The sequence below is a fragment of the Amblyomma americanum genome, chromosome 1, assembly GCF_052857255.1.
Source record: "Amblyomma americanum isolate KBUSLIRL-KWMA chromosome 1, ASM5285725v1, whole genome shotgun sequence".
Lineage (NCBI taxonomy): Eukaryota > Metazoa > Arthropoda > Arachnida > Ixodida > Ixodidae > Amblyomma > Amblyomma americanum.
Genome location: NC_135497.1, coordinates 118,030,181 through 118,057,135, shown reverse-complemented (window position 1 = coordinate 118,057,135; position 26,955 = coordinate 118,030,181). Strand labels below are relative to the sequence as shown.

General features: G+C 44.2%; 1 protein-coding gene across 1 annotated transcript in view; it reads right to left on the bottom strand.

Annotated features, from left to right (window-relative positions):
- mRpL38 (mitochondrial ribosomal protein L38) overlaps window positions 1–22,578 on the bottom strand; it is a 42,403-nt gene extending 19,825 nt beyond the window's left edge. The window contains exons 1-6 of the mRNA XM_077646655.1: window positions 22,295–22,578; window positions 17,902–18,060; window positions 17,612–17,820; window positions 16,608–16,726; window positions 9,247–9,405; window positions 3,013–3,149 (exon numbers count right to left, since the gene is read on the bottom strand). Coding sequence (XP_077502781.1) covers window positions 3,013–3,149; window positions 9,247–9,405; window positions 16,608–16,726; window positions 17,612–17,820; window positions 17,902–18,060; window positions 22,295–22,418 — 907 coding nt within the window. The 5' untranslated portion in view covers window positions 22,419–22,578. The remainder of the gene's footprint in view (window positions 1–3,012; window positions 3,150–9,246; window positions 9,406–16,607; window positions 16,727–17,611; window positions 17,821–17,901; window positions 18,061–22,294) is intronic.
- Window positions 22,579–26,955: the final 4,377 nt, after the last annotated feature.

The following is a 26,955-nucleotide window of genomic DNA, read 5'->3' as shown; positions in this document are numbered from 1 at the left end:
CAGGTTTGACTGCTCTACCGCTGCTGTGATGCATGATAAGCCATGCTGGTGGCCTTAGTTGATATTTGTGGCTCTACGCTTCTGTTGGTTGACAAACACAGCATCCTAACGTTTCTTTTGTAGCGATAGCTACATTACGGTAGCATTTCGAGCCTTCAGCGTGGCGGCGCCGCCACGCTGTCACGTGGTTGGTCACATGCTGCAGAGCAGCTGCCAGCGCGGCGCCATGGCTGATCACGTGGTTCGTCGCGTGGTTGGTCACGTGACCAAGTTCCACGCAGCCAGCTGTAGCTATCACGTCACTCCAGGTTTAACCAGAGCTAAACTACCGCCAATTTTTTTCTTTATACTACCTAAGCAGTACGGCCATAAGGTGAAAGTGCTGGCATGTCTCTCTGTGTGATCATCGAGTGCTGCTTCAGCCAACGAGTTTTTATTTCAACGCCCATCTCTTACTGATGCTCAGACCTTTAGCCCCAAGACAAGTACGCAGAAAACTATGTCACAAGACAAATGTTCCCCTGCATTCATGCACTTGACTTAAGTGACACCTCGTCTAGCTTTCACTGGCTATCTGCTGCTCTGGCATCAGCACAACGTCACAGTTTTTTCCCCCCAATTTCAACAGATACTGGCTTTCCGGTACAAATGGGCTCGCCAGCGGCTAAACTTTGGCCCTGCATCGCCGCCGCCCTCGAATTGCCCAAAAAACACCCGATGAGATTCGCAAGATTTTTTTGTTACTGTCTTGGCTGGGCCCGGACAATTCGGCGGTGCGGCCCACACGTCCAGTCACCGCACATACGAATACACGTAGCATGCGTCTAATTGTGAGCCATACCCCCTCCACACCATCTTGCCGGCGCTCTTAACATATGTGCGCTGGCACAGCTGGGCGCAGCAGTGCTCTGCATGCAGGCAGAACATCACAATATACAGTTGACGACCAATTTTTCGGACCCTCTAGGGACCATGAAAACGACCGAAAAATCAGGCAGTCCAGAAAATCAATTTTCATGGAAAAATTCACGAACTTATTGCCATTATGCTGAAGGAAGAGGTCAGTTGTGTTGCACACTTTCTAAAGCTCCTAATGACTAAATTTCGTCGCGCGACACATGCACAGACGACGGGCAGCAACCGCTTTCACGAGCTCTTCCTGGCTGTGCTGCCCTCGGCATGTCACCGATGAATGCAAGGATTGGGACAAAGTCTAAACGGCAAAAGCGATCACGCCGCTGTAGGAACTGCATTATGTCCGCAGCACAATGGGCCCAGAACGAGAACGCAAAGATGGCGAAACAATAAGAACCGAGAAACAGCCGAAGCAAGCGCTCCGTTGGCGTTGGCCTCCCTCGTTAGGCCTAGCGACTAGAGCCAAAATCGGCATCATATTCAACGATATGCACTCTACGGTGGCTTGCGTATAATGAGGGGCGTCTTGCCTGTCATCGAAACGCCAGTTATTTACTGTTTTATGATAGAAAAGTCAGGGTTGCGTTACGTTTCGCCGCAGGTCACTGCGAGTATGCTGACCTCGCTTTAAAATGCACCACCATTTCCTCCTGCGCTTGCAGTCTCCGCGCTCGCCGTTCCACGCCCTTTGCTGCTACCTCTTTCTGTATTCGAAACGAAAGACTCGGCATAGATGAGTTCGGCGAATTCTGACTGCTTTTAATAAATTTTGTGCGGCAGAAGACGTTCAAGAACCGTGCGAATTCGGAACCACGCGGGTGCAATGTGCCGACTTGCGCAGAATTTCAGTATCGCAAGAGGCCCCCTTTAAGTTTGAATTTCATTTTATTTGATCAAGTTTTCGATCTATCCTGCAGTTTGAAGTAATGAGGTTCCACTGTACACATTATATGGCGGCTTGGATAATGGCGGCGTGTGCGAACGAGGTCCAAAAAATCGAGCAGTCAGTTGTGGTGCATCCGAAATTTCAGGCGCTCTTATACATTGGCTTTATGAGCCATGTCGCGGTGCTGCAAAAAGAGTGCAAATGATCAAGCATGTCCGAAAAATCAGCCGTGCGGATTTTCAGTCGACTGTAATGATATGTTATATACAGTATTGTATAATTTTTATAGTGCCCCTGCCTTTTACTATTGCTATTATTTTTTACTTCAAGACACCGAAGTTTGCAATATACAAGCTGACTGTATTTTTCGATGGAAGCTCACATGTGACTAACAGTGAGAAGACAACTACGATGATGCACTTACTTTTGTATGACCTCAACTATTCGGCACTTCCTTATCTCCTGATTGAAGGACTACCATGACTACTTGAGGCAGTCATTAGCATGGTAAACATGAGCTGCACGTGGGCTACAAGAGATGCCGTAGTGGAGGGGTCCAGATTAATTTCGCCCACTTGGGGTTTTTTAATGTGCACTGACACTGCAAAGCACATGGGCATTTTCGCTACTCGCCTCCATCGAAATGTGGCCACCGTGGCCAGGATCCCATACCGCGACCTTGCGCTGAGCAGCCGAACGTCATTGTGGTTGGTTTGGCCTTGGGCTGAGCAGCTGAACGCCATTGTGGTGGGTTTGGCAGTTATTAGTCAAAAATACCGTTGGTAATCTCTTCTGCACAGCAAAAGTAACTAAATATATGTTGAACTTACCTGAAGAATATCATCGTGCCAGGCATTGTAAACCAGCAAAAGTTTCACACAGATTCAATTTCAGTGAGGGAGTATTACTCATCAGCATCGACCCAAGCACACGCACACAAAGGAAAGCTGTATAGCTTTCCTTTGCAGCAGTATGGCTGTGCTCGGATAGATGCTAGTTATTACTCCCTTGTAACAAATCTACTCTACCTAGGGGATTCCCCTAGAACGTTGGACCAAAATCTATTTCACATGAAACTATATTTTCCACTTCGTACAACACGGAGCCTCATTTGTTCAGAGAGCACTGTCATGGGTCATCACCTTATGCAGCTCTGTGCACTACATTCACACGGAGAATCACATTCTTGTACACTACTACAACATCCTTACTCAAAGTTTTGTGAAAGAAGTCCACCAGGCTGTCCTCCCAGGTGCACTGAAAGAATGCTAGGCCAGCAGGTGTGAGCACATTTTCGAATTCCTTGTAGAAGTCATAGGTTTTAAATGTCCTCTCCTTCAGGCTGGTACTAGAGGAAAGCAAAGCATAGAAAAGGAAACAAAAATCAGAGTCCAAAAGAATTATTTTCTAATGCAGCGGATAATACCAGAAATCTTTTGTGAAATGAACAAAAGCATATTTACAGCCACATAAGAATCCAAGCAGCGTTACACAAGAACAGCATTTGTGCTTCATTACAATACTGCCAGGAAAAGAAGTTGCATAAAATGCAGATGCATGGCTTGCTGCTCTTGTGGTACCTCTCAGCATTTATGCCAAGCCAAAGCGCCACTCATTAAAACGAACAAAATGATATGCCTCTGGATGAAAACGGTCACCTCTTCATCTGTCTGGATAGTATGCGCTGCTGAAACGCTGCTAGAAAGTGGCACAGCAATCAAGTCTAACCAAAGCACTGGTTTTATATACAGTAAAAGCTCGTTAATTCAGGCTTCAAAGGAGTTGATTCAAAACGCCTGAATTATCCGAATGTCGAATTATCGAATGCCCCACCCACCTCCACCCAAAACTGTCAAAAACCATTCGCATGAAAGAAAAATTTATTTAGTGAAAAGTTGGGCAATCGTCACCTCCTTATAAAATTAAAGCTGCGTGACAATGCCAGTCAAATGTTTTAATTCTTTCATGCTATCGGGAGTGTCAGAAGTAGCTGAAACAGCTCCATAATGGTAAGGGTCTCTCTGGCTTTTCTCAGAGTGTGACGCGGTAGCGCTCGAGCTCCTTCACATATAGCATAGAGAGTAAGGAGGCTTCACCGCACAAACAGCAGACAGCTTGCAACGGGCACGGAGTTTTAACGCGCTGCAGAACAGAAATACCACTTGGACGGAAGTGACGGAAATGCGCAGCGGCATGAGAGGCAAGACTGTCGAAAAACAAAACATCAGCGATAAGGCGGTAATTTTTCTAGACAGTATGCAGCGATAGGCTTGGCTAGCTGATAGCCGCAGTCGCTGCTGGCTGGCCAAGACGCTCGAAAAACGAAACTATACAGCTGGACTTGGCCTATCAACAGTGGCCTGCCGATCGGCAATGCGCCTGCCATTGCGCCCATGTCAGAAGGGCACGGGAAAAGAATGTAATACACAGGTCAGATGACGAATGTATGGATGATAGCGTGCGGTGCCTGTCATACCTCGACATGACACCACTTCGGGAAGCCCGCCCAAACTAACCGTCCGAATAACCGAGCTTCTGACATGATAGTCTTACATGGACGTTTGGTGGGACACTGGCGGCAGTCCGAATTATCCAAATTAACGGGGTCAAATTAACGAGGTTTTACTGTACCACTTTTGCTCATGACAGTACATACACATGGTGGTGCGCCTTTTAGAGATAAACAAAACTGTTGTCATCAGAATCGTTAGGAAAAAGAAAATATTTTTATTCACCAATGGCCCAGAGCACTGCATACATTACTGCCACAAGCCTTCAATTAGCTAAGTTTGTGCTACCACTACCCGATGAGTGAAGAGCAATCACAGCCTCTGATGAGCACGTATCATCAAAACAGTTCAATAGGCAAACTTTTGCCCCAGACAAGCTGCCATTAACAATGTTTTGGGGATGGCTGGGAATGGACAGGTTACACTCATGCAAAATAGGTGGTTAAAGCAATTACACACTATCTCTTTTCCTTCCTCGAAATAAATAGCATAATAATGAATTTGAAGTATTTCTCGCAAAAATATATCTAAGCTTTCAACGCCTTTCAGGTAGAACTGTTGCATTTAATACATCCACTTTGCTGCAGGCTATTATTCACTGGAATCGCCTTCCAGAACACATCATAAACATCTGTGATTCAGCTACATTTAGGACCAAAGTAAAGGTCATTTTAAAAGCGAAAGCTTTTACTACTCCCCTCCATAGCTTCTTCGCCGTCTGAGCCGTATGTGCGAGTTTGACCTTGAACTGAGGAGAAACCACGTGACAGCTACGATGTCAATCAGCCGTCACCACCACTGAAACCTAGCGCTCACCTCTGCCTAGTAACATGACAACCATGACATCACTCAACCGCAGCTACGCCGGAGCCGTGCGCTCACTCTGTCTAGATAGCCTCCGCTGCCTCAGCTGGTGCCAACGGATTGCAACAGCTCTCGACATTAACGGCAGGACTCGTCACGGATGATCCAGGCAAGACGCCTCATGCACTGTCTGCGTCTCAGAGGTTGCAAAGACGACCGGTCAAATCCGATCATCCAGTGGACGTAGCTCGCCGAGGGGCTGCCGCACAGAGACGAAGAGCGTAACCAGAGCGAAAGCTTTAAAGCTAATCCTGATTAACCTTGGCTAAACAACAGTCATTACCACCAAGCAGCAACCAAGTCTAGCCAAGCTTTACCAGTCTTAACTGCTTAACTTACAAGCTTTCACTTTGGTTACTTAGGTTTAGCCAGGTTAAACCTTTGCCTAATTTTCTTCTAATTATTGATGCATCAATAACTACTGTATAATGATGCTCTTAATGTTCAGTGATCAGCACTAACTGTCAATAAGCATTGTTTATTCATGTTATTCAAGCTCCTGTCATTACCCCTATTTATGTATCCCCCTCCCCTTCACTCAATGCTCCAATGCTTGCAGCCTGTGAGGCAACATGAATAAATAAATAAATTCCAAACTTTGAGTTAGTGCGCAACAGTGATGCGCCACTCGAGGAATTTCCCCATTTTCAACAGATTTCAAGAGTAAAAATATGGCGAAAAGAAAATTGTTATAGTTTGCCTCTGCGTGCTCTTTGAACAGACGCGCTTACATCCCATCTGTTCTTCGCCAGATAGTTATGCACAACAACAGGACGCTCCGCATGTGCTACCTATGATGATTACTGCCAAGCACCCCAATGCCGGCTGTTCTGTGCAGTGTCCAAATGCATGCGATTTATTTTTTGTGATAGGACACGCCAAGCGCGTAGTTTGTACATACATATTTCCCTTCCGTGCCCGCACCGCCACTTGCCGCTTTGCGGTGCATGTGTGCATCATGTGCCTCACCCCACTCCAAGCTGCTTCAGCATCTCTGCATCTTTGCATCGAAGAGGGGAAAGAAGAGACTCTTTGTGCCCTAGCAGCTGCCACCTTGGAGAGTTTGCGCGGGTGCTATGACACAAGTGGACACTCGCCCGCAATGACAAGCAGTGCAGTGTTGAGACAACCGTGGGCAGGCACTAGGTCATGTACAGCTACTTTATTGATATTAGTGCGATTTACTATGCCCCTAACCTTATCCTTTCTCCCTAGCAGTCCCCTCTGTTACTTCACCTTTCTGTCTACTCACTGTCACTTTATTTCCACTGGGCACAGCTAAGGCGTTTCTGTATTCGATAGCAGGTGCCTGCGGCCAGCAAAAATCTTTTCGGAAAATATCTTTTCTTTCCTTTTTGTTGTGTTTAAGAAATAACCACATACTACTACTTTTACAGTTTGAGGTATTTTTCATTCATTCTGTAATGTCTCATTCATTCAAAATAGCAGAGGTTTTCAATTCGCTCCTGGGACAAAGGGAATTTTGGGGTCTAAGTGAGGGAATTTTGGTTATGCCATGGAATATAACTGATGCACAGTTAAAGAGAAAATCGACTCTTGCTTCAATTGTTGGCTGCCTCAATAGACAACTCCTCTCGTGTTTCAAAATACCAAAGCATCACAGCTATGACTAAGGCTCCTAACTTTCAGTGGCAGAAAACCTTTAATTCTATGAATTGAGAACAAAGAATACGCCAAATGTGACGGGAAACATCAGATAATGCTTCAGAATGCACCTCGCGTTATATTCAGAACCAATAGTGCAAATTTTTTTCCCCAAGCTTTTCAAGGTAGCTAGCGCAACTTTCACCACCAGGCTTGAGAGCTGCTAGGAGAAGCCAGCTTTTTAATGACCTTGGGGCAAAGCGCACAGCATGCAAATGCAAAGGAGAAGGTGGCTATAGATACGGAAAGAAGGCGGTGCAGGTTGTTGAGAAAGAGTAGGCACTGAAAGAGTTGAGCTGAGTTAGGAAAGCAAAGAAGGGCAAATGAGCACAGGACTAGGCAGCATGAAACAATGAGTAGGCAGCATGGCAGTGACAGCGGCTGCAGCTACGTACGAGGCTGCATGCATTAATGTATCGCAGGCTTGGCTTTGCTAGGTTGTCACACGTGCATCTGATGTGCTGCTTGCTCAGAAAGGGGCTCTGAGTAAAGTGGTGGTACGCCTGGTATGTTAAAGGATACCACTTAATATCCTCCAGTAAGAATGTTTTTAATGCATCTGTTAGAAGAAGTTATCTATAGTCAAAATTTGAATTTCTGCGTCTTCGTGCTTTTCCGTCTCCTCTCGTCACTTTTTGCATGCTCAAAGGACGGCGCTGCTCTGCTGGCCGCACCCACTCTGCCCCATCATTGGCTGCCGACACGCATGGGAATTCCCAAGGGGGAAGAGCTTGACCCATAGGAGCAACATGGTTGACTGGCCACAGCAACGGCGGCTGGGTGACGTCTGAAAGGATCTAACAGCAATCTCTTAACAGACATACGCAGATATGCAACATGAAGGAGGGTTCTCTGCTGCATGTTGAAGTGTATTATTTGGCTCAGGCATTCATGACCACAAAATGTAGAGATGGAGCGAGTTTATGCACTCTCCTCAGGTGTTTTAAGGGCCCCTTTAAAGAATGTCAACATACCTGCTGCTTCCGCAAATTTAACATGCTGCCTGTGTTTAAGATTGATGCTTGTTGGGCTAGTTGGTTAAACCTGATGGTTGGAATTAGGTTCCTGGTGCTATGTTGTGGCATCATGACGAGTGTTGTTTCCCCTTTGCTCTTTCGCCTTTTTTCAGATTTCATCTTGCTGGTGTATACCTATATATACGTGGCACGTTTGGTGAAATAAGCAGTTTGAAGTCAGCGCTCTACTTTTGTGTCCTATCTCATCCCTTCTTTCTACCTGCACTGCCACTGAAGTCATGCCTGTGTTTCTTGGAGGGACTGTCGGCTATGGTTGGCCTGAACAGTTTGAGACTGCATTTATAAATGCAATTTTTTTTAAATGCTCTTGAGCTCTCAAACCCTGCCCTCACGTTATAATCGTGCAAATAAGGTATAATAGTTATAATTGTCATCATAGTGTCGTTCCTGCTGACGTCCATAACAGCAATAGCATCAAAAAAGAGGGCTACCCCTATCCCTATCCTATTGCTCCCCTCTTTCTTTGCCTCTCCCTGCCCTTTTTCTCATGCTGGCCGCAGCTCAAGTGCTTCAGGTTTCGATGGCAGATGCCACAGCTAGCAACACCTTTTCCTTCCTTGTTCTTATAGCACATTTTGAAAGAATTTTTTTAGATGACATGACATGTAAGGTTCCCTGTTGACTGCTAGGTATTTTTGTTATCAATAGAAAGGAGCTGCAGAGCCACCTTAAAAGCGCAGACTGCATACAGTTCACAATCAAGGTACGTGCTCTCTGCATACTACCTTCTTTTTCTCAAAAAGCAATTTGTTGCATTAAAAAGTCTTTTTACCAAACCCAATAGAGGTAGGAGCAAATCCATTCACAATTGAGGTGGAGGGTGTTGTGTGATGCATATAACTCTTCAAACTTATATAAGACGATTAAATATGCACATTATCCTTTACGCAGTCTGCACCTCATATTTAAAATGAGTGCATGTCTGTGTGCACCCCAATTTTAGCACTTGTGCCATGTGTGTACAGTCATCCATGATATGTAGCGCGAACAGGATGAAGGACAAAGAAAGGGGTACACAACACAGGCGCTTACTTTCGACTGAAGGGAACCTAAGGTGACCAAGGTGAAACGGAACACTAAAAGACAAACAGGCACATGCGCCCCGAATCATCGTTACCTATTCACCCAACTTTCCAACCTTGTGTACAGTGAATGTCCATACATAACGCTTGTTTAGTTTGATTTACAGGAAATCTCATGTCCCGTGTATTGCTTCTGGATATGCTAAGCAACCCTGAGTGAATGTAATGCGTAATTAATTTTTTTACAAACAGATACGGGTCATCAACTAAGAGATTACGCTTTTTTTTTTTTCAGGTTTACAGGTATAGTCAGCACTTGCTTCAAGAAATCTGAACCACCTTCTCACCTGTTTGCAGACAATTTCTGGTTAGAGTAGTCAATTAATCCTTCTTGTTTGTACAAAACAAACACAAACCGATGATAGCCAGTACCACGAGGAAGAAAAGGCTGCATGTAGTCGCACACCACTTCACCACTTGGAACCTGGTTTCCTTTTATGTTGCCACTGTAGAAGAGAAATAGAATAATTAATGAGTGGGTGGTTAAGTGAAACAGATGGTGACTGAGTGAATAAACTGATGAACAGACAAATGAATTAATTATACAACATAGGTTGTTGAAAACAGCAGCTGATGCACAAGTACACTAAACACACACATCAGTACATTAATACTGATACTTCAGCAGAGCAGATAGCCAGCAAAATAACATGACTAGCAATGTGTTCAGCAGAGATTACTCGTGTACTCGCCATGCCTATCTATGCAAGCAATCATAGCTATCCAATAGCACGGCAGTCAAACATGCAGGCAACTTGGTATTTCGAAGAGAGCCACCTTACACACTGATTCTGAAGGCAGACAGATCCACCAAGACTTTGATACTTGTTTTGAGTGAAGGCTTTATGGTGTGACAAGGGCGTGTCACTAGAAGTTCGAGGGACAACATACGTTCTACAACAAGGATCACATGTACACAGCTCCCCACAAGAGCCATTTGCCATGAGGTATTTTCAGCATGTACTCTGCAACTGCTTATTTCTAGTCCCAAATACTTGTCTGATTTCCAGTGTTGGCCAATGCCTACAATGCTGTTTTCTTATGCCTTCCTGTTTCCCTTCGTAGCTGCAACATGAATAAAAGCTTCTAGCCAAAGTACAGCTTATATTTTCCTCCTGCACGATTCTCAGCATTAATTTGTTGCACAGCATAGATTTTACTAAGACTTCTGTAAGTTAACCTTCAAATTTTGGAGTGAGCTAAATCATTCATGCATCCATACAGGCAGCTACCAGCACTCACTGGATAAAATAAGAATGGTATAATCACTTGCAGAGCATTCAATTGTTTTCACAACTTCACCCACTATCTATAAGGTGGAACTGGTAAAACTACAAGCCCAGAACAGGTCACACTTAAAGGCTGACATCACAAAATGACCCTTTCATTAATGTTTAACGTAGCGATGCCAAAAAATTCAAGGTTAAAACCTAGATGCTTGCTTGAAAATGCTACATCTGTGGCCCTTAGACCATGCTGCAACTTCTCCTTGCTCTCACAGTACAAGTGCACAAGTTTCCAACTTGCTAAGATGAGTGACAGCCCCAGTTCCTAGCAGTTGCAAAAAATGGCATAGGAGCTTACAGGGCACACTAGCCACATTATGCGAGCCCATAGCCTCCAAGTTATTTTGCACTATACCAAGCAGAGCAATAAGAAGAAAGAAAATGGACAGGCAGCTTAGCACTTGCAGCAACAGTTCTTAAAAATAAAGGGCCCTGTTAAAGTTGATTGTAAGTCAACGGCACTGAATAACAGTAAACTTTTATGAACATGTCTATGAACTACAGTATTCGCTAAATGAAATTACATGACAACGACAAGCCGATACGTAAACGTTGGTGCCATTTCTACAGTTTCTCCCGTCATCTAAGAGATGCATCAAGACGCACAGATTATAGTCTTATGTTTCATAAACCAGAAAAAAAAAAAGTCTTTAACACTACCCCCTATGGATTGGTTTCAAAACTAAGTACATTCATATAAAAATGTGACTGATGCCTTTTCAGTCATACAAGGCTGCTTTCATTGCTGAGTGATTTTGAGGAAACCAAACAAAAAGGACTTCATGAAGGCAACTCAATGTGGTCAATGCTAGATGTACTGATAAGCAAAATGTCACAGCGTATAATAAAAACTATAGCTAACCACTCACAAGAAAACACACCTAATAAAGCATCGGCACGAAGTTTTGTGTTGTGCTATATTGGGTTTAATGGTGCATAAGCAATGCGCCAAGTTCAAGTTATGGAAAAATTGTTTTCTGCAGAATTTTATAAAAATGAAAAAAACAAACAATGGTGGCATAAAAAGCCTAAAAAGTTAGTTGTACTACCTAGTAATGACAAAGAGAAGAAACTTCACAAATGGCTAATAGTACTAGCTTTATAAGAATGTTGGGTAACCTCAGCGACCAACCTTGACTAGGAAAGGATCTGGAGGCTCCCAACAAATCCAATAAAGACCTTAGCCTTCTTCTCAGGAATGAGAAAGTGTCAGAAGTGTATCATATAATAAAGTGATGCAGTGGATCAAAAATTACAGTTTCTCAAGAACATATGCTTTTTTTAAAAGGCTAAGAACACAAGACATGTTAACAATTGCGTTATCTCCCAAGAGCAGCGAAAAGGAATGCATCCTTATAAAGTTGAGTAAAGTGCTTCTTTCTTAGTTTCCAGAGTTTTGAACATGAGAATAAAATAAGGTTTAGTGTGAGCTCATCTCCCCATCTTTCAAAAGAGGTTTGTGTTGTTTCGTCAGTAGAAGTTATGTGCAATGAGTGTCCAATGCGGAGACACGTGCCTACAGGTCTTCCATTCACCCAGGACGAGCTTTACAAAATGCAGCCTGTTGTTAACCTCACTGTCCCATGAAGCCTGCTATTTTGCTCTGTTTATTTTGCACAAACTTCACGCAGTCTTTATGAGGTAGGTTAATTTGTTTTACTTTACCATTACGGGCAAGTGCGGCATATGCATCAGCGCTATCGTTCCCTCTAATTCCCATGTGACTAGAGACCCAGCAGACTTTTATTCTATGTCCTTGCGTATCAGCTTTTATCACCTTATGTATTATGTCTCTTATTATGGGTTCAACTGCATTTCTGGATTTTATTGCTGTAATTATGCTGAGGGAGTCAGTGTAGATAACACTGTTCTCTATGTTTTTCTTCATTATTTGTTCTACAGCTACAGCAATGGCGAAACATTCTGCTGTGAAAATTGAAGCGCACTGAGACAGCCTGACTACCTTCTCCCATTTCCCTTGTATTGTCGCACTCTCTACATAGAGTGCTGTTTTAGAACAATCAGTGCAGAAAGTATGTATTTCTCATATTTTCCATTTCCTGCTAAAAACTCTTGGTGTATACTTTCCTGTGGGGTTCGCTCTTTTGCGTGTCAATGTAATATCACATACAGCAGGACACATGTATCAAGGTGGTAAGGTGTCAGGTCTTCGGGCAACATCAGGAAGTGCGTCTAGTATGCTTATTTCTTGGCATTTTTCTTCAAAGCGGAGGAGGAGTGGTGTGGCAGCATGAGGTTTGTTGGTAAAGTGTGTTCTGGATGGGCATTTAGTAACTACGGGGTAACAGAGATGTTTGGGTGGGGGCCTTATTTCCAGTAAATATGCACAGGTAAGCACTATTCTTCAGTCTGTAAGGGGCGGTTCATTTGTTTATAGGTAAAGACTATTTACAGGGGATGTTCTATATGCTCGAGTTGAAAGACGCAAGCCTAGGTTTTGTATTAGATCCAACCTTTAAGGTATGATGGCCTTGCAGACCCATACACTACGCATGCATAGTCTAAGGAAGAGCGTATTAGTGAGCGATAGATGTGCAATATGCACATCTCACTGGGGCACCCAGCGTTTTTGTGAGAGTACTTTGAGCATATTCAGATACTCGGTTGTTTTCTTTTTGAGGGTGTTTATGTGCAGTAGGAATGTGAGCTTTTTGTCAAAAGTTAGGCCTAAAAATTTGTGTTCTTGTTTTATTGGAAGTATGGTTTCATTCAAGTGGAGGGTGGGATCACTCTGCAGTCCTCTTTGGAGCAAGAAAAGAACAGCAACTGTTTTTTGTGAAGAAAACCTAAATCCATTTCTGTCTGCCCAAAATGCTAATTTGTTTAATGTGACTTGTATTTGTTGCTCACAAGTTGATAAGCTAGATGACGTGCATGCAATTTGAAGGTCATCGACTGAATACATAATGGCCTGTGGAATTATGCTGGCTAAGGAATTCATTTTTACTATTCTCCACACAATTCTCCCGAGTGAAATTCTTCGAGAGGGTAGCACCGAGACGAACTTAGAATGTCATATGCCTTCTCCATATGAAAAAAAGACCGCAAGACAATGTTGCGCATGTGCATAATGCTTCTCGGACCGTGTTTTCCAGGCGGACCTGCAGAGTATACTTTTTAAAACCACATTGGTGGACATCAAGAAGCTTACGGGATTAGAGAAAAGGCTCGTTGACACTGCCACCCATAGGAAGCCTTTGTTTTTCAGTAGTGTTTGTGTATTTTAAAAAAGACTCGGTAGAGTGTGAAGTACTAGAAACTGTAGAAAAATGTTCACCCAAAATGTCTGCTTGTTCTTCTATACCAGGGTCTGTCAGAAGAATTGTGAATGGGGGTAGCTGCCACTTAATTTTCGAACCTGCTCCCACATTCATTTTGATGTGATTGAGCTGTTTATAGAAGACAGATAATTTTGTCATGATGTTTTTTAGTTAAACTTTCTGGCAGGCTAGTTGGTACATTTCAAATGTGCTTCTTTCGTCTTCTCCAAGTTTCCTGTGTTCATCCTGTTAGCGCACACTATTCAATTTATGTTTTTTAGCACTGCGACATATATATCAGGCTTTAGCTTTTGCCTTTTTTACATCTGTGCTATGCGTTTCTGAGAGGATACTGTCTAAACTGGCTTTTTCTCTGAACAATGCCCAATCAGCTAAATGCAGTTTCCAATGTCGTGGTTTAGTTGAGATGACTGCAGGTGACGATGACAAACTGATAAAAACTGGTGGGTGACCACTTCCATAGGGGTAGCCTAAAACATCGCATTTAAAATCACTAAAAACGGACGGTAAACTAAAAGACAGATCTAAACACTCATTCTTCCTGAAATTGAGGAGCAGTATATAGGTTTACCAGAGTTCAACAGACAAACGTTACTAGACAGAATAAAATCCTCTATTATTTTACCTCTACTATCGATTTTCTTGCTGCCCCAAAAACAAGAGTGAGCACTAAAATCTCCGAGTACCAGACATAACTCCAGTAACTGTTCTAACAGGTTCTCTAATTCATGCAGTGTTACTTTGAAGTGCGGTTTAAAATATATGGAGCACAGCATAATCGTTTTGTAAGCAACCACAGTGGCTGCTAGGGCTTTGAATCTAGTTTTCAGTTTCAGCTCACAAGCTTCTACACCAGGTTTCACAATGATGGCTACGCCTCCCGAGAGCCTGCTTGCCCCTTCTCTGTCACGGCAGAAAACAGTATATTTCTTAAGCACAACTGTGTGCCGACGGCCTAAATTGGTTTCCTGCAGACATAATGCAACTGAAGAAATTAAGTTTAAAATGTCTTTTATGTTATTATAGCTAATTAAGAGTCCTCTGCAGTTCCACTTTATTATGAAAGCTATCTTAACGTTGTGTATTTAAAGATTGAAAGCTAGATTAACTTGGTTTTGGCCCCGTGACTCGCAGCCACTTTTTTTTTTTTAACGATCCAAGGAGTCAGGCTGTCCGTCCGGCGTACAAAGGCACAGGGCTGCCTTGGGTCGTGTCCACCACCTCTGTAGAGGTGCTGGATGACCGTGTAGCAGGCACGTGGACATTTGAGTAGGATCTCAATGTGTGGTAAGAGGCCTTGAGGCCCGCCGACCCGGGGGTTTGCGCAGCCTGGTTTCAAGTTGGTGGAGTAGTGTTAGCTAATCCACCAGTGAATGCAGACGGCCCTGCCACAGGCTCACTGCGTGTGGCCTAGACAGGTGCTGAAGCCTGGCGTGGTGTGCCGCGCTCACGTACCACATTGACAAAGTTTGGCTTTGCAGTAAAGGAGAATGTATTTGTAAGCGCAAATCACGTTCTCGCTTTTCTAAATGAAATAGTTTTCCTTTGTCTTTATGGTGATTATTTCTATTCCTTCGTTGAGGACGGACACGCCCTGGAGTATGCAGCGTGGTCTCCTTCGCAGTTTGCACAGAGTAGGGCAGCACCACATCCCTAAGAAGGGTGGTCCTTCAAAGCGCATTATGTGCAAGGTTTACAGCCGCGACAGCTCTGAGAGCCGTGGCCAAACCTCTGGCAGTTGAAACATCTGCAAGGGTTAGGAATATATGGCCTTATGTTTACTTTTAAATAGCTGACTTCAATTGTTTCAGGCAACGTGCTAATGTTGAATGTCAGGACCAGGTGTCTTGTGTCTATTTCCTTGTTATCTTTTCGGATCTTTATCTGGTGAACATCAATAGCTTCTTGGTCGGTGAGCCCTTCAAGCATTTCTTTTTCTGTGAGGTGTACAAAGCAAATTTCAGGGCCTCGGACAGAGTTCAGAGATCAATGGGAAGTGACGGAGAGAGGGCTCTCCCCTATGGACACGATGTTTGCAAGTTTTGAGTACTAGATGTCATGCAGCTCGAGAAGCAGGTCACCACTGGCTATTTCGGATACCTTGTAGCGCAGGCCCAATGCATCTGTCAAGCACTTTGATACCAGGAAGGGGGACAGGATTCTTGCTTGTTTTTCATCTACTTCGCTGTGGATGACATGGAATTTATGGAATGCTACCTTTCATTTGTGAAAAAAGCCTGCTGCTTCATTCCACCCTTTTTTCAGACAGCGATCATTTTTGGAAATGGGGGAACCATAAAAAAAATAAGTTTTTCGGTCATGGTGCCAGCCACTCGCCATGGAGCCCAACTAGGGGATGGGACAGGAACTTGCCAGTAAGCCCTGCCCATGACAGCTGTATAACCCAGGTTCCCTAACTATAACCACATATGGGGCAACTCAGGGTAATTACTCCACGACAGCTTAACCCTAGCCGCCACAAAACAAAAAAAAATGAAAACCAAGAAGAGAGGAAAGTTGTGAGATAGAAGATAGGAGAGTGAAAGATTGAGAGGAGGACAGGAAAAGGAGACTGCCAATTTTTCCCGGTCGGTTCAAGCCAGAGGTGCCGTCTACAGGAAGCTGAGGCCAAAGTGGTGTGTTGCCAATGCTGAGGGGCCTTAAAGGTCCAAACACTCGGCATTGGCTCAACCACCAGGATCCCCTTTTCCCAAGATATGGCAATGCCAAACACAGTTAAGTGTGGGGGCTCGGGGTCCATGGTGTTGCACTGTACACACAAACACCTGCTTTAACAGGTGACCCCTGTGGGGCACCTGCACAAACTGGCAGGAAAGCAGTATCATACACACACATTTACACAGCTGGGAGGGTTTCTGGTTTTGTTCTCTTAAGGTAAGGAGTCTTTCTATTTAACATTTCTTTGTGTGTGCACTGCACACCACATTCAATAATTAAAAGAACATTCTTTACCAAATACAGTCTATAAGCTTCTGCTACTGGCCAATATTCAGTACAACAACGTACAGTGTGAAAGAAGCATTGCTATAATTTACTTACATGAACCAATGAAGATACTCTTTGTCATTTTCAAGGAGATGAGAATCCAAGCTTGTCAAGACAAGTGTCCAAAGCATGTTAGGCTCGGAATCAAATAAAACTGTTGGTGCTTTTGCAGCCTGCAACAAGAAGGAAGCTTTGTTTACAGTGTTTACTTACATGAATATACTTGCAACTACAAGCCACTAGGTATGCACTGAATCTCTAAAAGGCAAAACACCATAAGGTAAAAAACAATTCACAGGGCAGAATGCGACCATCAACTGACATGTTCTGGGTGTTGGAAATCCTCAACGGCCAATCCCAAAATTGGCTGACAGTTGCACTCTGTCAAGTGAAGTTCCTTCCTTCAACCTATGGTGCTTCTTTTTTAAAAATGCAGTACATACCCAGCAGCATGTACCACCAGCTGGCCCCTTTCATAGCATCACTGCAACTGTGCCTTCGTTTAAGCTTCTGTACACTGGGTTTCAAGTTAAGTACAACTTCAAAGGAATCTCTCTTTAGTTAATGTGCTAAGAGCATAAAACCAGTGAAGTGCCTCCGAGGGATGCAGTGTAAACCTGTATGCAGCGAAAATTTGAGAAGGCAATGCAAGAGGAGCAACACAGCCACCCTCGTGTAATGGGCACTACGATAAAAGGAGTTGAAACATTGTATAAGAACAATGCACAAAGCAAGACATAGACAAGAATGACACAGAGGCCAATGCTTCTCATATATGTAATGTGCTCGCTTACTTACTGTCTGGCTGTTTTGTTCCCACATTGCCGTGCTTTTTACTGCACCCCACCCTCCCCCGCTTCATTTTCTATCCTACAACTGAGGCACATCAAGAACTTAATCAGCAATGCTTGTTCTTGATTCCTTAATGCCTGTTCACTGTACCAAGCATGAGAACTTCACCAGTTACAGAGCACGTTGGAAAGAAAATTCCATTTCTACAAATGCACTGCTAAAATCAAGTAACTAAGTTATAATAAATGGAAACCAAGTAGACTTACCTCAGAAGGAAGAATTATGTTACCATAATGAACAGGTGTGAAATACTCTGCATCATACTCGTACAAAACATCCACTGGAATAACAGGGTGAAAGAATCCAAACTCATAAAGGTCTCTGAAGACACCGTAGTGGTCTGCCACTTCTTTCACGTGCATTGGTGCATAGGTTTTTCTCCATTCTTGCCTGGCTTTTTCACATTGTATCTTCACTAAAGAAAAAAGACAAAAACGAGTCAGACGGCAAACTCCAAGCAGTCTTGAACTTTTATTCTGGAGCAAACAGTACTTACAGGTTCCATTACGTGACTTCTCAGCAAGGTCATAATTGTCCTTGTTCTCTTGGATTATCTTTCGTTGTCTTTTCCATTCTTGTTTATTGACACTGTGAGGTGCGACCTTGAAACCAATATTGACTCGTTCTTCAAACACTGGCTCTTTTGCTTTTAGAGCTGCACATCAAATGAACCAGTGGTCAGTACATGGGTACAGAGCAAGCTATAAAAGTGAAGGTGACATGCTGACATAATTATTATATGGTTCTTAATGCTTGATAATGACACCTTTCTTCCAATATATTTACTAAACGTGCCATAATTTCGATCTGTTGGAAAACAATATTTGAAGACAAACAGCACCTTTTTATGGATGAATTAACATCTGCTCATCAGCCCTTGCTTTTTCTTAAGAAATTCCATGTTTACCAGCAACTAATTTTATGTTTTTCAGGTATTTTGGCTACTGTGTTCATTTGAAAAACTTCTTACAGAATTTTATAATAAAACTTCACTGCAATAAAGGCAGTAAGGAAGGTTATATACCATCCTCACTTCCAAAAATACATGCACAATTGCATACTTCTCCCCTGACCGCTTCAACAATCGGTCATTTGCACCTGAGAAAACTGAACTTCACTCCATGCTGAGATGCTGATATTAGATAATGCACGAAGTGAAAGTTCATTGCAAATCTAAGCCTCTGCCACTCAGAACAGTGCACTTTCCTACAATATTTTACCTTGAGTTTATTAAGCTGTATACACAATGTGCACAGTTTTCTAATTCTTTTTTTGGGAGGAAGTAGGAACCTGACTTCTCACCAAAAAAGAATGTCTTCCCAGTTAACCCAAGCGGCAGAGACAAGCTTCCTCCACAACTACTTGACACTTCTCATAGTTACTCATCGCAGACAAACTTGCATTTGCCATGTGTTGCTTGCTAACCAGTACCAGCCATTATTTTGATTTTGCCAGCACTCCGTAATTTTTCAAGAGTCCCTTTTACTTTTACAGCGATAGCTAGACGACTGTCCCTGGCTTGCGCGTTGCCACCGTCGCCGTAACCGGTGGGTGCGTTACCATGGTTGCCATGGTAATGCACCCACCAGTTACCACAGCAACCTGGGTATGGTTATCATCCCGCATGACACCACGTATGGTGTGTTATTAATGCTGTGCCTCTGTACGTGTCTTGTCGTCTGATGTCACCTTATGTCACAGCCAACCTGAGTCGCATAAGCCTACGGGTGGCTCTGTTTGAAACAGCCGCCTGCCAAAACTAAATGCCTACACAGCTATCCCTGAATTTCGCGTTTCGTAGTTGTAACCGTCCTGTGAATTTTTTTTCTCATTGGGGAACTTGTCCTTTTTGTCTTGCTGACATATAAATGGTTTCCTGTAGTAAGAACCTCACAGCTAATCACTTATCCTTCTGCACTGTGCCTTCCGGCTAATTCTTCTTGCCCAGTGGTTATGAGCACAACACTGCATTTGCTGCTCATATGCTGGTGCACTCTACACATTTAGTCAATGCAAAACCAATCTGTGCAAGCATGGCAAGTAACCTTACTTTTTTTTACTTGCAGCTGAATGCATAACTTTTCAGGACCACACGGTTTGCTCTTTGCATGGCAATTCAAGCCTCAACCACACATTGTGTATTCCAAGTCATACTAAGCACAACAAACATCTCTCTCTTGGTAAGCGAAAGCTTAAACTCAAACCTATATTCGCAAGACCCATAGCAGAATTATTCAGGTATGAGTACATCTGTATAGTAAGTTAGCACTTAGCTATAGCTGCTTTCCCGAACTTGTCATGATGGCTATCTAATTGACAGAAACCACAAAGCAAAAAGAACGAAGACAAGAGGGAACACACAAGACAGGGCAGGCGTGATGGCTAGTAGGTATAAAAAATTAATTGTGCTTTCTGCTCTGTTTAGCTATGTAATGTTTCAGTAATGTTGTAATGTTCCTTTTTATTCAGCAACGTTCTGAATAAAATACCACTTTCCTGCTCTACATTCACCGAGCCTATGGGTGCAGCTGTTCTCATGAACTATTACAAATCTGCCCAATTTACCATCCTTTACAGACAATCTTTCAATGAGCCACCTTCTTTAGAGAAATACTAGCCTGCATTGAAACCTTAGCTCTTAGCGAATGCACCTCATAACGCATCTGGGGCAAGTGGCCGTCTGCTACCAAAAAGTGTCCCTCTTGGGCTGCAATCTGGTTTGGTTTGGCTTAATGCGGTTTAGCATCCTAAAGCGACTAAGGTTATGAGAGACGCCGTAGTGAAGGGCTCCGGAAATTTCGACCACCTGTGGTTCTTTAACGTGCACCAACGTCGCACAGTACACGGGCCTCTAGCATTTCACCTCCATCGAAATGCGACCGCTACGGCCGGGATCGAACCAGCATCTTTCAAGTCAGCAGCGGAGCACAGCAACCACCGAGCCACCGCAGCGGCATATTGTTTACCAGTAGCAAGTCAACTGTCTAGCTTGTACATGTATGCTCCGACAACCCGTCCCTCTGTCGGATAACAACATGTTCATATTTACATTCCATAGGTACCTCTGAATGCTGATCTGCACTGTGATAAGAATTCAGTTACCACAATGCCATGACAAGCCAAACAGCATTCATCTTGTCGATTCCGTTAACTGCATCCTCGTGAATTTGCGCTAATTCTGTTACAGTTACATCATGCCAAGAAGCCCAAACAGCTACACTTCAAGGCTTTGCTAGCGCAACCAGGACCCATGAAAGCAACACCACAAAGTTTACCGCAGCTGCCTTTATATGATGGTTACTTGAACCTAATTACAGCAACAGTGACAAGCTGGGTGAAAAAATGTATGACTGAGAACAATGGAAAACAAATGAGTGCAAAGCAGTTCATCTTGCTTTTGCCATGAACCTCAAGAAGCCTAAACAAGCTAACACACTACGGCTTTCTATTGTTCATGAATATTCATGTCCTAAAAATTAAAAACTACACACTCTAAAACAGTGCAATGATAGACCCACAAAAAATAGAACGCACAGTCTATTAAACATTCCGACTTTGATATGTATAACTTTCATAGCCATGATTGCTAAATTTTGAGATGGAACTACTCAAGTGAGGAGAAAACAGGGGCCAGTTGGTTAACCATCTTTAAAAAATGGGCTACTGGGTACAACACGAGAAGGTGAAAGGATGTTGGATGACAAGCGCTTGTGTTGCATGTACATCGTCAGTTCATATTCTGTTGTTGTACTCAGTAGCGTGGTGTTTTTTCAAGAAAGTGCTCAACACGAGGACTGCAGTGGGGTCAGGCTCCAGTGTTGTTGCGAGAACTTTTCCTCCCCGTCCTGTTCATTGCCACTACGTTTTGCAGCCATGCAACAATTTATTCCTGCCCAAAACAGAAATGAAGTTTGCCGCTTCTGCGGCCTCGTTTCCGCTTATTTCTGCGGGCAACACTGCGTTTGCGACGTCACAAACGTTAATCTTATGTTACTGCCCACTCCCCGCGTGAGGAACGAATTTTGAGGTTTGAGGAATTTTAGGCCACACGCGCGTTGAATGGCGATGAGGCCATTCGACGCGTGTATGAGTGCAGAGTTCTGGTTTCGGTACGATACTTTCTTTGTTTTAAGATAACTGTACTTGGTATTTTGAAGAACGGTTTCCTGGGCCGGAATACGGGGGCTTCAAGAAATACAATGCGATAATTAACTCAAACTATTGGAGAAAACCCCTGGAGTTGCTCGCTCCGCAAATCTCCCAAAGGCGCGATCGTGTACTGCGGGACGGAATAAAAGGCATCCGGAATGTTACAGGTAGAAGCTCTTATTCAATCTGGCATAACTTTATACATAGGCACGTAATAGTCCGACCGAAATGTTTTACTCCGTTCTTGTCCCCTTTCATTTTCTCTAATGCTAACGCTTCATGCACACGCCCGCCCTTTACAGAGCACCGAATCAGCCTCCGTGCGGCGTAACACTTTGAAGCTGGTGCCTAAAATGCGTGTGTGATGTCTGCCAATTACAGAACAGCGTAAAGGAGCCTTCAACTCCGACCAAACATCATTTGGCAAACTTATTCTCGTTTCGCCCTTTACCGTCTACAAACAAATTGCGTAGGCCAAGAGCAAATTACTGCAATTAATTCAGCCAATTAGCACAAAAGGAACTGACTGAAACGTACCAGTAAGGCTTACCAAATGCTTTTTAGCCAAAATGTGTGCACGTTTACCAATGCAAGGTGTTAGATTTAGTGGAGCAAAGTGTAAACAGGGACCACCACTGCATTAAAGCAATTTAGCACCGCTACAATAAACAGCTGCAACCTAAAATCCCAGGTATTTCGTTTCAAACTGTGTGCTACAAATAACATTCAATGACACTAACCTTGCATCTTCTCTTCCAAACTTTTCAAGGTATCCATTGGCGGAAGCCGAACACAACGAGCCATTGCAGGCTCAAGGCGCCTCAAAGCCCGAAAGTTTTTCAAAAATGCGGCCAGTGTAGCCATTGCTGAAATTTTAAAGAGTTGCGTCCAGGTATTTTACGAACTCTGCTGCAAAGTAACACTTTCATAAGACACAACCCTCGATCAGGCAGAAGCAGCAGTATCAAGCGCTAAACCACTGGCAAAACCATGCCATCCATGCCGTGCGCAGCACCCTGGCAGCACTGGATCAAGTTGGACTGATTTACGGCTTGTATCTAAATTAGGATCCAATACAATCCAGATAAAGTTGGAGGATCGATTGGATTCTTCCTTAGTCCTGGAAAAAAGAAATAAAAATACACATATTACCGCTAATTAAAAAAATTGCGCGTGTTTGCCGGGTGCTCAGAGCAGTTGAGAGTTGGCTTTGTGTGCTCGCCAAAAAGGAGCTTTTGCCATACAAAGGTTTTTGCAGTTTTGCTCGAAACCACGTAACTTTGAAGCCTCAATTATGCCTCATCAAATTATGCAAAGGTGCGCCGTGAGACGTTTATTATTGTTATTAAAAGAAAGGCGCTGCAACTGTTTCACTTCTTAGTGGACACAGGCGGTCACCTCCACCGCGCCGTGAGAGATGGGAGGGGAGGGGGCAAAGAGCCGAGTAGCAAGACAGATGAGTGCGATTTTTTTCTGGCATCACGGCCACCAAGGTCATAGTGGTCACAGCAGCAGGTCACAGTTTGGCGTAGACAGGAACTGTGCCTGCCACGCTACCGAGCAAGTAATCGTGCGCATGTTCTCATTTCAAGCTTCGTTGTCGGCAATTTCCTCGTTGGCGTGCCGAAACCCCTCTCGCAACGGCGCCTCTCTTCCTCCTGTACCCTCCTTGCCCTCTTTTTTTCGCTTTTCCTCTATTTTCTCTTTTTCTCCGCCTCCTCGCCTAGTTGTTCTCCTCTTTCACAGCCGTTCCGCTCTTCGCTCCCCTCGTCGCTTCCGGAAGCGCCGGGTGGGGGGACGGCAGAGAGGGAAAACTGGCGGAAGTGACGCCATTCACGAAGAGTCGGCCGGCCGTCCGGCTGCGCTTGCTTCGCTGCGGCCCGCGCTTTGGCGAACCACAGATCGACGTAATCTTCTGCCAGTGCCGTTTACTTTCTTTCGCTCGGGCGTTCCGTCTAATGCTTGAAGCCAGTATATAAACCAGTTTTGGCATGGTACTTCTTTCGAACAGCGCTCAGCACACAGCTTGGTAGAATCCGTCGGTGGTTCTCCCCCAGCCTCTTCCACGTTAACCAGACAATCTGGTGGTACGCAGCGTGCCGAAACTGCCTGCACAAAATGTGTGCATCAATATTTCTTTTTTCGTTATATAACTTTCTTACCTGTTTGTAAACTGCCTTTTCCAGATGGTTCACATCCATGCTGAGCTAAGGCCACTTCGAGCACTGTCTTGGAGGTACACAGTCTTGACGCCTTTTGAGCTCCTTATGCACTATGTACCTTTTTGCTTTTTCCTGATTGCTTGCAGCTCATGACAGCACAAGTAATTCCCTTAATCTTTCATCAGCGCGCATCACATGCCGCTGCACCTAACTGAACAAAAAAACCGATTATATCAACCTAGTATACTTGAGCAATGCAAACATTTGCATTCATGAGCGCTTGGTCATGGCTGACGATCGACAATGGCACCAGAATTCATGCAAATCTGTCCTTGAGTCAGAACGGCAAAGTTGTCGAGCCGCGGTAAGCATATATCTGCCATAAGTAATTCTGCTGGTTACCTCGATACGCAACAACAGCAACTATATATATCTCGCAGCACACTAGTTTTGATGAGCAGCACTGAGAGCTCCGAAACGAAACCATAATTATTGTTCAAAGGCGTGTTCAGCATGCAAAAAAACAACGCACGGGAGTAAGTGCAGAATTTTCATGGTTGAACAGTAGCCCGAACATGCGAAAGGAAAGCGCAGACGGGACGACCTTCCTCCCGGTCACCTCGACTCTTCGCGCTACAGTACAGCAGTCACCCACTCCAACTCATCCAGTTTGGCATTCTTTTGTAGTTCTAAAAGGCCTTCGGGAGTAATTAGGCAAGTAACTATAAACAAATGAACAAACAAATGTCTCACCCCGTGCGACTCGCGTAAGCGTGCCGGTGATCTGAATTACATCACGTTTACAGGCGTTACAAGAAGTTGGTCAGGAGAAAAAAAAAACAGCGATAAAAGACGCAGGAACAGGAGGACACACACACAGATTGTCACCGGAAAGAAGTTGGTGGCCAGGGTTTTATGCAGCAGCGGTACACGACAACGTTTCAGCGCAATTTACTTTTTTTTTTATTGCCACTTGCACCTACACAAAAGATATGCACGCGCATGCACCTATGCAAAACATACGTATCAGTCGAGATTTGGTTTTCGTGTTACCCTGGTAGGACGTGAAATGCCCATATTGGGTTAACGAAATTTCCGGCTTGCAGGCACCTCCATGCGGTCGCTTCTCTATTATACCCCTGTCAAGCTTCTTATCCGGCGGTGGCACCAGTTTTCTTTTTAGTCTGTAGTTCTCAACGATTTCGGAATAGGTTTGCGCGCGCTCGTCCATGTTCCGACAGTGCGGAGGTTCCACGGTTACCCGGAAGCAGAGATTATGGGAATGCGCCGACTGCCCCGGAGTGGACGAAGATATTGATAGCAGAGAAAGCTGGGAAGCCCTACTGCGCAGCGAAGAACCCGCTCGGCAGAAACAAGTCAATCCGCCTGGCGGCTGATGCCGCGAAGAGATAAAATCTTTGTAAGCCTTTATTCACGGAGGCTCCGGCCCCCGCTCTCCCGGCCTGCGTGCCGGCGGCGGTTAGTAGTAAATGGTCTCCATTTCCGGTGGAAATAAAAGCTGTCATCCATCCATCCATCCAGTCGAGATTTCCAACACGCGAAGATGTCGCGACTGGACTTTCGCTGCCGGCGCACTCCGCGGCGTCGTTGGTTCCGCCGTTTTCTGAAGCTGCTGATGGCTCGAACATGCATGGCGAAAGTCCAAGCTGTTCAACACTGCTTGAATTATCCGTAATTTCCAAAACGCAGTCCTTAAAAGCCAGCTGAAGCAACGCGCTACGCAGCGCCATCGGTGCCGGCCGATCATCCCCGTGGATGACGTCACGACGGTCCCGGCCAATCGCGGCGTTCTCTCTGCGCCCCGAGGCGATGGGGCGCGTTTTCTTCCAAAAAACAGCGTTTTGCGCTTATTTCCGCTCTTTTTGAAAGATATTCTTTTTCAGCGGACTAAGAACTATAAAATGACGTAGAGAACTCATTTTTTTTCGAAAATTGCTTCAGCTTCCCTTAAAGGGCAAGTAGATAAGCTTTCCTGCACTTTACTGCCAACCTCATTCATGCAATATGTTCGCACGCGGTAGAGAAATTTCAGTCATAAGCGGTTTTCATGAGCATTTAGACCGTTTACGAGAGTCTACAAAATTAATATTAAAGAGGTACTACCCCAGCACAACAACAAAGTTTTAAAAGAATATAGGCATGGGGGTAGGAAACAAAAAAGTACTCCACATATGGCGCACTATACATTGGGAGCTATGAAATACTAGCTCAGCAGCTGTCCAAAACTTTAAAGCTGCAAAAAAGGAATAAACTTCCGAGTAGTGCTAGCATGAACAGGCTCTGTTGAAATGAAAACTGTGCATTGACTGAAGTATTGTTAGCTTAACGTATGCGGTGGCTTGGAGACTCCTAGTGGCACATCTTCTCTTCCAGCTAATACTTCTTCTGCCAGTTATGCTTTGGCTCGTAACCAGAAAATGCAAAAAACCAATATTTTTCAATGTTGATGCCCTAGACACTCAGCAAGAACTGCAACAGAGTAGCATTCCACATGCAATTGAGTTGCTCCATTATGCGGTCTTAGCTCAGCTAGTTTTGATGAGCATTCCGTATCATATAATGTACGCTTAAATTTTTTGCAGGTGAGGCATATGAATGAACTTCTGCGCTGTAAATAGCTCGCCTTACATAATGTAATAGCCATATCCTTAGATAACCTTTGGGCCTTCAAGGGTAAACTAAAGAAATGAATGTCACAAATGAATGGTTACTGCCATATGCGTATGTATTCATACACACATACCAACACACTTGCATATATACATCTTAAGTCGTTTACCTATTTATTTATGGGTCTCGCCTACAAAAGGATACCACGCCTGCCAGGATTCGAAGAACTAGTGATAACTGAGCTAGACCACCTTATGATGCAACTGTGCTATATGCATGAGGTTAGCTGCAATGTGTGCGAGCTTTTCACAATGACGTCAAAGGCTGCCACCATGTTCGACACTTTACTGTGGGAGGCACCTGCCAGCAACTGCTCATAAATGGGAGTTGATGTACAAAGCCCCCTCATGCTTTCCCCAGCTGAACTACCACCTGCCTTGAAGGTTGTATCTGGGAGGCAAAAAAAAAAAAATGACCCCAACGCCGAGCAGAGCATTCATGATGGATAGCAGCAGGGTGAACAAACCAGGCACAAGAGAAGTATCATGGAATTGGTGAAGGCGGGTGAAAGCCAAGGGTGCATTTTTTAGTGAACCTTAAGGTGGCTG